Here is an 11722-nt window from a genome sequence, read left to right as displayed (position 1 = left end):
ATATTGCTAGATAGTATTTTTAAAATTCTTTTAGTGATTTTGATCTTTTTTCAATTGAATAGCTTAAATAAAGGAAAGTTCCAACTTCAAAAATCATTTGTTTCTAAAAGTACGTTGGTTCTCTCGTATGTGAGATATAAAACTGAAAGCAACAAATGAGCAAGGCAAACAAACAAGAAAAACCTCATAGACACAGATAACAGTTTAGTTGTTACCAGAGGATAAGGGAGAAGGGAGTGTGGTAGAAGAGGATAAAAGGAGTCAAATATATGGTGATGGGAGGAGAACTGACTCTGGATAATGAACGAAAAATGCAATATATAGATGATGTATGACTCGCATTATAGAAACGTATACTTGAAGCATATATAATTTTACTAACCAATGTCACCCCAATAAATTTAATAAAAATTAATAAAAAGAAAAAAGTACATAGGGAACTTTTATAACTTGGAACATTCTATTCCATGAAGATAGTATCGCTATTAACGGTGAAGGGTTATCTTGATTAGCACATGAAAACTACTTAACTAGTGCAGGTAAGATTACTTTTCACTTTCCCTTTGAGTTGGTCTTCCCACATGATTCACCTTCAGTGCTTTCTTTTTCCACTGATGTTTTAGCCACACCACTGAGTAATTAAACTTTGTGGCCGCTCTGAAAGTCAAACTATTATTTATAATCACATTTCTATAAAATATTGAGTTGAAACTTAAAACACCAAAAACACATTTCCATTTCCTAGTCTCAGGAGAGGGAATTACTTTGACTTCTTTTATTTCTCTTTTCCCATTTCAGCCCCTAACGATCTCCACAACACATGGTGGGCAAGTTAGGAAACTGTTTTGCAAATAATTCATTAATAAAAAACTAAAATCAAAGCCGTTCTTGAACATCCCCTGGTGCATAAAGGTGTATACGAGGTTGAAAAATTAAGTTCGCAAACTTGTTGCAACAATATTGCTAACCTTTTTTGATATCAGAGGGATTATTCATTATGAATTTGTACCAACTGGACAGTTAACCAAGTGTACTATTTGGAAGTACTGAAAAAGGTGTGTGAAAAAGTTAAGACGAAAATAACCTGAACTTTTCGCCAACAATTCATGGATCTTGCATTACGACAGTGTACCAGCTCACACGGCACTGTCTGTGAGGGACATTTTAGCCAGTAAACAAATAACTGTATTGGAACACCCTCCCTACTCACATGATCTGACCCCCAATGACTTCTTTCTTTATGCGAAGATACAGGAAATATTGAAAGGAAGGCATTTTGATGACATTCAAGACATCAAGGGTAATAACGATGACAGCTCTGATGGCCATTCCAGAAAAAGAGTTCCAAAATTGCTTTGAATGGTGGACTAGGCGCTGGTATCAGTGCTTAGCTTCCCAAGGGGAATACTTGGAAGGTCACTGTAGTGATATTCAGCAATGACATATGTAGCACTTTTTCTAGGATGAGTTTGTGAACGTAATTGTCAGATCTCATACTAAAGATAACTTAGAGGTATAAGGCCAAAATTAGAAAAAAATTGTGTCATTAAGTAAGATGTATAATTAATAAAATGTAAAACTTTTAAATTATAAATAATTGACACTCCCCCAAATTCAAAGTATCACCCATAGCATATTTTAAAAATAAGCTAAATTTTACCTCCAAGTGGCTACTAAGCAGACTCAGAGGCTATATGAAATATTGCAAAGTTATATGACATTGTCTAACACTAGTCATATAGAAATTTTCCAACTAGTATTTGGACAGCACAGTTTTTTTTTTGTTGTGTTGTTGTTGGCAGGGAGAATTTTGCATTCTAATCTGGGGGAAAAGGTCATCAGTATTGAATAGCCTTGGCCTAAATTCCCAGATTTGACAAGTTTGAAGCTCAAATTCACCACACACACACACACACACACACACACACACACACACACACACGTTCATTTTCTGAGCAAACTGTGGTAATAACCTGGGTTATGGAAGCTCACATAACTTGGTCATATATGTAGCAACTTACACAATTGGTGATGAAATGATAATTAAGTCTTTCTGGCTTTCAATACAAAATTCTTACAAAAGGTTGAACAATTGGATTATTCAGAGCCAGCCAGAAACCACAACCCAGAACTGTGGTTTACAGTTTAAACAAATGCCTTCGAGTTCAAATTTAAGGAAGGCTTCCCGGAGGAAATATCTTTGGCACTATACATATTTTGCCTGAATCACATAGATATCTGTGGTGAACACACACACACACACACACACACACACACACACACACACCTTCCTAAAATACAAACATTTTAATAAATATTTTCTGAGTAGAACAGTATTTTGTTTGATCCTTCAATAACAACTCTTGCTTGTAGCCAGCTGTTAGCACAGTGTCCGGTTCAATAAATATTCAGTGAACTAAAGAAAATGGTAAAGAATGAATGTCTATTGAACATAAACCTTTCCTGAGGGAGAGATTATATAAAAGCACTGAAGACAGTTCCTGCTCTAGATTTACAGTCCAACTTTGCTTATGTAAGTGCAAAATATTTTCTTCTTTGTGTTACTCCCCAATATAGCTATTTTGCACTAGGAGTTAGCATTTTCTTCATAAGGAAGAATCACTAACTCCTTATTCCTCAGTTGTTTATGCCATTGATTGGCTAGGTTCTCAGACTACCAAATGATGTTGAATGGTTGAAGTACCTCAGGTGAAAATTAAGGGGCCAATTGTTGCTGTGTTCAGGGTTGGTTTATGACTATTCATAATGCTCATAGGTTTGTGAATTTCAAAAAAAAAATAGGCATGTGGCATGCTTCCAGGCCCATTTGTCAAACGTTTGTCTGATTCCTACTCTTGTATTGCCTCAAATGCGTGTTTATAATGTGTAGACAAATGCCAACTCATTTTTCTGAGCTCAGGGTGGTGACAAGTTTTATCAGGATCAAGACTAAGGGGTGAAGTGTGCGTGTGCCTCTGTGAGTGTGTGTGACAGAGGAGAGAGGGGGAAGAAGGAGAGAGAGAGAGAGAGAGAGAGAGAGAGAGAGAGAGAGAGAGAGAGAGAGAGAAAGAGGGAGGTAGAGGGAGAAGGAAAAGGAGAGAAGGATCTGTCCTCAGGATCCCTCTCTCCGTTTGCTGTTTGCCAACTAGCTGTCTCTCCACCCCGCAGCGGAGGTCTAAGGCGAGTATTTGGCTGATTCTGGCAAAGCAAAACAAAAACAGAACAGGTTTCCAGTTTACAGAATCTGAGGAAGTCACTGGGTGGGAATCCTTGAGCCCAGTTTTTAACCGACGAGACCTGTCCATGGTCCTGACCACATCCTTCCCTACTCCCCTCCTTCTAAGACTTCGGCAGTTGCTACCACCCGAGGAGCGGACGCCTCGGCCCGGGTCCCTGGGCCCCGGGAAGCTCGCGGCCGAGAGGGTCGTGCCGCCTGCACATGCTCAGTGCGCCTGCGGCGGGTCTCGGGAGCAGGTGCAGGTGCTCTCCGGTCTGGGCACCTGTTTTGAATCACCGCGCGAGGCTCTGTGGGGGTGGCAGGTGGGGGCGGGGTGCATCACGTGCCGGCGGCAGCAGCGGCGGCCCCGGAAGGTTCCATTTCTTCCGCGGCCCGCGCCGGCGGAGCTCGGAGCCCCTCCTCCGCCCCACCCCAGCGCGCCTCGCCCGCGGCTCCTTCCACGCCGCGCAACCCGGAGATTGCGGGGCCGGCCCCGCCTCTCCCGTTGGCGGCCTCCGCGCGTCCTCTGCTCTCTCGCCAGCCCGCCGCCCCCGCTATCCATTTGGTGCGGTCCATGGCGAGCACATCATGGCGATTGAAGGTAAGTGGAGGCCGGCCGCGGTTAGGGAGGATGGGGAACGCCCCGGGAACTGGGACTCGGGGGCGCCCCGGAGGCCCGCGGCGGCGGTGGCGCTCTCCTGAGGGCGGGGAGCGGACTGAGGAGGCGCAGGGGTCCCGACAGCGTCTCGGGAGGTGACTGGGCGGTGCGGCGCCGCGGTTCCGTCGGCCTGGACCGGTGGCCAGGCGGGCAGGTACAGTGTCGGGGCCTCTGCTTCCTCCTGGAGGCGCGGAGTGGGGCTCCGGTGCGGTCTGCTAGACCCCGCGGGACGTGCTGGGGGAGCCAGGGACCGCGGGCTGTACCCCTTTCCATTGACCTCACCTCCGCAAACCATCCTCCCGCAATCCCGCCTTCCTGCCAAACTGGGAGTCCAGTTTTGCTGTCCCGTTCCTAACCCTCCTTAGTCCCCACTCTGGAGCTGATGTTAGTCTGCACTCCCGTCCATTCCCCTTCTGTTTGATGTTTTAGGGGACCAGGAAATTTGGGGTAAGATTAATTTCCTCCTCAAGTGTTTTTTATCTTGCAACACTCAAAACTGCTTTTTCTCTACGAAAGAGAAGTAAATACATCTTTATAAAAAATACTCTTATAATCCTGTTTATATTTCAGTCCATTTAGTCCTCGTATTTCAAAAAGTAGTTTAATAAATTAAGTTACTAGATAAGGTGGTTGGCAGTACAGTGTATTTTTTTCTTGTTTCAAAAACATGCAACTGGAATGAAGTGTCTGTATTTTGCTTTGTTTTTAAGGAGGATATGGTGAAAATTAATATCACATGTCTAGACTGCAGCACCTTCCAATATCTTTTAGATTAACTGAGACAGTGCAAGTAGTTTGTAGAATTGCCCCCGCGTGTGTGTGTCTGTGTGTGTGTGTGTGTTCAGCAGTACAAATGTGCAAAGGACCTATAGCTATATCGTTATTAGCCTAAATTTTATGTGTGATTCTTTAAAACTTTTCATAGCACTTCCCATCTAGGTGACCACTCACTAGTAGTCTACATCTTGGGAGCTCCTTTTTGTCGGATCCGGTGGACTCTAAAATTGCTTTAGCTGTGTGTTTACATTTATCTTATTTATTTAAGAGGTTGATTGGACATTCAGACAGTTTTAAATACCTATGTTAACTAAAATGATGGAGAGCACCAGGGAATAAGAGCTACCTGTAACCTGATATTCCCGTTATTCAGAGCAATAATTTCAACCTCTTTTCCTTACTCTACTTTTTACCAGAGGTTAAAAATCGAGAAACTAAATCCACTGATTTATGTTTTGTACTTTATTTCCACAACCAAACTGTGGTGGAGTTTTTTATGTGATAAAGGTAAAAAGGTTTATGCAGAAGGTGAGGAGGAATTAGCCAAATAACATCCAGATATGATCCTATAACTTGTAATTTCTTAAAATATTTTGCATTTTTCCTTCTTTTTCTCAGTCTTTCCCTTCTTTCCTCCGGCAGTTAAATGTAATTGATTCTGTTTTCATATCAACTGATGGCATTTTGCTCTGTGTGCTACTGTTTGTATGTTTAAAGAACAAGATTTTTAAAATTCTCATATTCTAGAGATTCTTTTGTGTTTGAGGTATTCTTGTAAATAATTTCATACTTAAGCATTTGTACTGCAGCCTTTTCCATACTAAAACATATACTTTATGCTGTGTTAGGAAGTAAAATAAGCTCTGGATGAGGACTTTGTATTAGGGACATCTTAAAATTTTAGGGGCCCGAAGGGGCATCTCATTCAACATTCTTCCCTATGAAGTAGTTCTTAAAACACCCAATTACCTTATTCCCCTGTTCATTCAATAGACTTATTGAGCACTAGTTGTACTGAGTGTTCTGTGCTAGGCAGTGGGGGGATGAATGAGACCACATTCCTGCCCTCAAGGAGCACATGTTCTAGTGAGGCAGAAGTAATTTTTTTTTTAACTTTTATTTATTTTAGGTGTGTTTTTCCAGGACCCATCACCTCCAAGTCAAGTAGTTGTTTCAATCTGGTTGTGGAGGGCGCAGCTCACAGTGGCCCATGTGGGGATTGAACCTCGTTAAGAGCACCGTGCTCTAACCAACTGAGCTAACCGGCAGCGCCCCCGGCAGACGTAATTTTAAACATGCAGTTACATTATACTGTGAACACCGAGAGAGATCATCTTTCTTTTGTATAAAAACATTCAGTGATGATGAGTTCATTGAACTCATATGCCCGTGAACATTGAACAGTGTATGTCAGTGTGGAACTATAACTCTTACAGTTCATAGTCTTTGTGTTTGACCCAAAATCTGCCATTCAGTAACTGCTATCTCTCTGCTCACCTTAGTTCTGCTTTCTGGAACAATAAACTACAAATCCACTATTCTCAGCATACGTGACATCCCTTCTACCATTTGAAGACAACTCTTGAGTATTTTCTTTTCTAGACAGAATATCTAGTTCTTCCTCTGGATGGCCTGTGGTTGTATGTTTTAAAGTTTGGAACATGGTATTCCATTCCAGATGTATTGTTGAATAGCCTACATTAAAACTTAGATCACTTCCTGACTTGTGCATAATCCTATTGTAGCTTAATATTAGAATAGCCCTCTTAGAACTTTATGTTGGCTCAGGATGAAGTTGTAATCAACTGAAACCACAGAGTCTCTTTCACCTGGACTACTTTCAAGACATGTGTCTTCAGTCCTTTACACAGCCAATCAGTGTTGTGAATTGTAAAACAGATTATTTCTATCTGTTAAGCGTACTCTTATTAGCTCTGGCCCAACATTTTAGCCCAAGAGTTTAGACTTTTAAGTACTAAGGGTTACTTTTAATTTCCTCCTCTGGGTAAAGCCCTTTTTTCACAATACCAAGAAGTGTTCGTTGTCTTTTACCAATCAGGCAGGTAACCGCTAATCCGTACTTTAGACAAGTAGGATGGTGTTACAATACTGAGCTAATGTAATTCTAGTCAGAGGTGAAGAAGTTTGTCCTCTCTTAGGGAAAGGTACCATTTTTAAAAAAAACATTTTGAAATAATAAGAGTAGTTTACAGAGCCTTATTTTTACCTTAAAGGTCTAGTGATACCCGGTTGGGAATCATTGGTCTAGCCTAGCCTGTCAAGACCTGTAATTGTTGTCTAGCATATTAACCCTTCCAATGTTCACTTCTGTCAGACTGACATTGTTGACTATTTCCTGTTTTTTGAAGTTTTCTCCTCTCTTGATTACTTCTCAGTCTTCTCTTCTTCTTCCTAACTTAATGTTCTTTATGTTTCCATTCTCAACCCTATTTTCATTTTCTGTACATACTACTGTAATTGCACACATTGAATAATTTTGTAATAACTTGTTTATAAATTTGTCTCCCCAGTGTGACTGTAAATTACTAGGGGATAAGGTCTTATTTGTTTTTGTACTCCTTAGATTTTGTACTACATCTGAATGTAGTATGTACACAACAGATGGGTTTTGAATTGTTATAATGGAGTTCTGTACGTTATCTACGTGAGTTGCATCAACTTACCAGAGGTGGTTTGACCAAAAATCTGCCATTCAGTAACTTCTATCTATCTGCTTTTCCTAGTTCTGCTTTCTGGAACAATAAATTAAAAGTCCACTATTAATAAAAGTACACAGAATTTTCCGAGTTTATATTTCCAGATAGTAGCTAGATATCTTGGATGCCCCATAGTAATCAAAAATGTTTCGCTTAAAACATTCAGAATGTCCTAGAGTAAAGTTGTCATCACAGCCACCAAATCCAGCCTCCGTACTCCCCACTCCATGCAAATTTACCATCTGAATGGCATTTTTCAGTAACCAGACATCTGAGTTAGAAATCTGGAAATCAACCCTGTCTTATAATGAATCTCTCCACATGTTGTTGATCACTAAGTTTTGCCAAGTCTACACCTCAAATTAATTTATAAAGTTTAGTTCATTCCCTTAGTTAGGGAGTTGTATTCGTTTTCTAGGTTGTCTTCTTAGTGCCAATCTTAAGGTTCCTTGCAATCCATTTTCTAAACTATTGTTGGTTATCTTTGTAAAATGCAAATCTAACTTATTTAAAACCTCAGGATAAAGCTGGTCTTTAATGATCTAGCTTCTGCTCTTCCTTTATCTAGTCCACATTTTTCTCTCTTTCGTAAGCCTATCAAAAGACTCCTTGCAAAAACGTTTTGCTGAAGTAAAATTATTCATCTTTATTGTTAATTTTCTATATTTTAACTACTTAATCTTTCTGGGGTATTTTTTTTTTAAAACGGTAGAAGAAGAGTAATTAGAGAATCTCTGTCTCTGTGTGTATACACTTTTCATTCATAATGCACCCTATAGTTAACCACACACTTGCACATACATTACATTTTTAAAATCATCAGTATAATTCTGAGATGCTTTTGAAGACTTGATGTGATTCTAAGATTTCTAGGTCAGAATTTGGACTTCCAAAAGCCATTTGAAATATTAAATTAAAAAAAAACCAATACAAACTTGTTATATTATTGGTCTTGAGGGTGACTGTCACACTCCATTTCTGCTTTCTGTGTTTTTGTTAGAGAGAGATCATTACAAGGTAACGGGATAATATAATTAGAGCGTCACACCCATCCACATTCATGTTAGGTGTTAACTGGTTAGGATTTGCAGGGGAAAGAATGAAGTCAGCTATATGGAAATCAAATCCACTCTGTGGCAGAGTGAGGACATTTATTGAACAGTTTATTTTTGGAGGATCTACAGTTCAGTTTAATCAGTGATGTTTCTACGAGGGGTACTTTGACTTTCAGCAGGAATAAAATTTCTAATATTTCACATAGATTTAAGACATGGATATCAGGTAGATTTGTTCAGAGACCTCTGCAAGTACTTTTGAGTAATTTACAGTTCATTTAAGGTTCCTTTTCTAATTCACTAAGCAAAATTAGAAAAAAGTAGGGAATACTGGAGAAACCGTTGTATTTCATTTTTTTGTTGTTTTAGGTAGTATTAGCATGCAACAGTGTATGCCAGTGTGAAAACCGAAGAGAGCCACATATTAATTTATTTATACAATTTGTTGAGTAATACTATTTGCATTATTGCTTCCTTTGTAACGATTACAACGTTTCTACATAGCATATGTATAGTAGTATAGTAGATTGGCTTTATGGATTTGATTTCCATATAGCTGACTTCATTCTTTCCCCTGCAAATCCTAACCAGTTAATACCTAACATGAAAATGCCTGTATAGGGTAACGTAAGATTGGACAAACTACTATAAATAAAGCATTACAAGATTTTGAGTGAAATGATTTTATGCATATACTCCCCCCCCCTTTTTTCCGCCTCCCCCACCCCACTCCGGTTCAAGCCGTTGTTTCTCAGTCTAGTTGTGTAGGACACACTCCCTGGCCCATGCTGGTGTGATGAGCCTTGCGCTCCCCTCAGTCGTTGGTCGGCTGCTCACGGCTGCTCATGGCAGCTCTTGCCAGCTGCCGGCTGCTCACGATGGCTGTCGGCCGCTCAAGCTGGCTGCCGGCTATATGCATATATTGTATGTACACGTAGTAAAATCTTAATTGAAACCTGACCAGTTGGAACCCTTGACTTACCATATTTTGGAAGGAGAAAATAGTGATAAAAACAGCATGCTGATACTAGGAATTTATTTAAAAACAAACTTCTAGGATCCATATGTATATTCAAAACAGTTTCTTATTTTCACACTTTGAGGGCTGTCTTAGAATTAATATCTACAGTAATATTGTGAGTCATCAAGTAGAGGATTTTAATGAAATATTAAATTATCTTCAGTATTGTAAACTTACTAATGCAGTAATATATATTAGTAGCTTTAAAAAATGGTCTCGTGCAGTAATAAAGGCAAAAACGTGTTCTCAGTTCTCTAGAAAATTAAGTAGAACACCTTTTTGTGAGCATATACCGGGGGTGCCAAAAAAATATATACAAATGGGCACTTTGGTCAACATTTCTCCAGCAGTAGTTCGCCGTAATCAGAAGTGTCTGGATGCTGATGGTAACCACTTTGAGCACCTCTTGTAATTGCAGAGGTCAAACGTGACTTGTATTCATCTTTTGTTATCGGTATATATTGAGAATTACAATTTTAATACAGTTTTCCTTTCTTAAAATGTGTATACATTTTTTTTGGCACCCTCTGTTTATTCAAGGTTTTATGGTATTAATGAGCTTCCAACAGTCAAAAACATAATTAATTAAAATACTGAATTAAAAAGTGGCTCAAAAGTGGGAAAAATTGATGACATTTGTGAACAGTAAATTTACTTTTATCTGATAAAACTTACACCTCTTAGAAAAAATTAAATAAATTCATAGGAATGTAAATGGATCAAAAGAGGTACTTAAGGATCAAAGAGAGCATTTAGTATGCTTTGCAAATTATAAAGTACTCTAAGATATTGTTCTGAAAAGAAATATAGTTGGTTATTCTATGTGATGCTGGAATGGCGGTATGTGTCTCAGAATTTAGGTTATTGGATAAGAATATTATGTGGAAAATGAGTTTGTAAAAGCAAATATAGAAAAAACTAATTCAGACTATTTTAACTCTACAGTAATTGCAGAGTAACAACAAAAAATAGAGGAATTCCAATTTGGGAGGATAACTCCCAGACAGTTGGAAACCTGAAAGTTTTTTCTTAAGAAAACATCTAAAAAGAGGACAAATTAAGAAATGTGAAAAGATTAACATTTATTTTGGAATATTTACATGGAAGAATGTTTGAAATAAAGTGATGCATGATGCTGTAGAAGAGAACAAAACATATGGAGTCTTCTCTGTTTCCAGGGTATAAATCTAAATTTTTATTGAATTTTGTGTTCTACTTGGTGAGGAATACAAATGACATTCACATATTTTGGGTGCTCACCATGGGCCAGGCTTCATCTGTCCATCATCTCAGATGTGGGATAGCAAATGGACGACCCTATGTCTCCCTTGCTTGACTGGAGCAGACATCTGCTTTGTTAAAGTATGTTTTTTCCTACCTGTTTTGAACTTGGTTTCAGAAGCCTTCTCAACATTGCTCTCCACCCCACTCTAGCAGCTACTTTTACAGAATTGGTATATAGGATGAAAACTGTTTTCTATCCTGAGGTGGTTATTATTACGACTTTACAAATGACTTAGTTATTTTTATTTATTCTTACTCCAAAGATTAAGTAACATGACTCTAAAATTGAAGAAAACCATGATCTTTCTACAACACTGTTTTTTTCAATTAACTAAGTTTGGTTATTATTCCTTGAAAGTCTTAATTAGGGACAAAACTAAAAAATGTCCAGATATTACTGACTAGTCTAAATGGGTTAAGTTGGTTGGGGGCAGTTGGCAACATTAATAGAAAATATTTTTCTTGGAAACTTTTCAGATTTAGAGATTTAAAAAAAAGCATTTGTACAAAGTTCACTGTATCACTGATTGAAAAAGTATTTCAGTCTTTTGACTCCCAAACATATACATTAAAACATACACGTTTAACATATAGAATGCATATATTTTTCCTTCTATTCTTTTTGGTCTTAGATAGGATTGGGGATAAAAGGAATATTGATTTCAGTGTTTGATACTATAACGAAGTTTATTTAACTTTTTGTGGGATTTTTTTGTACTTTTAAAAGTAAGGGTTTTTCCCCCCAAATTTTACTTTGTTGTCTGGCATTTATTTATCTTTAATATTCTTTTGCATTTCAGTAATAATAGTGATTGCTCTTGAGTTCCAAATGTACATCAGTGAAATCTCACTTATTTGAAATTTTCAGAACAAATATAAAGAATAGTAGAGCACTGTCTTGCTGCTTTTTCTAGTTATGTGATTTTTATGCATACTTTGGCAAATTTGACAAGTATCCAATTGACTATAAATTAAAACAGTAATTATTTGATT

At 38.4% G+C, this 11722-nt stretch overlaps 1 protein-coding gene across 3 annotated transcripts in view; it reads left to right on the top strand.

Annotated features, from left to right (window-relative positions):
* The first annotated feature begins 3705 nt into the window (after positions 1 to 3705).
* Positions 3706 to 11722, top strand: part of LOC117014785 (synaptotagmin-14) — a 226261-nt gene continuing 218244 nt past the window's right edge. For all 3 annotated transcript variants that reach the window (XM_033092992.1, XM_033092994.1, XM_033092993.1), the window contains exon 1: positions 3706 to 3818. In XM_033092992.1, the coding sequence (XP_032948883.1) occupies positions 3806 to 3818 (13 nt within the window). In that variant the 5' untranslated portion in view covers positions 3706 to 3805. The remainder of the gene's footprint in view (positions 3819 to 11722) is intronic.

This window comes from Rhinolophus ferrumequinum, chromosome 22 (assembly GCF_004115265.2).
Source record: "Rhinolophus ferrumequinum isolate MPI-CBG mRhiFer1 chromosome 22, mRhiFer1_v1.p, whole genome shotgun sequence".
NCBI classification, from domain to species: domain Eukaryota; kingdom Metazoa; phylum Chordata; class Mammalia; order Chiroptera; family Rhinolophidae; genus Rhinolophus; species Rhinolophus ferrumequinum.
This window is presented reverse-complemented; position numbering and strand designations above follow the sequence as displayed.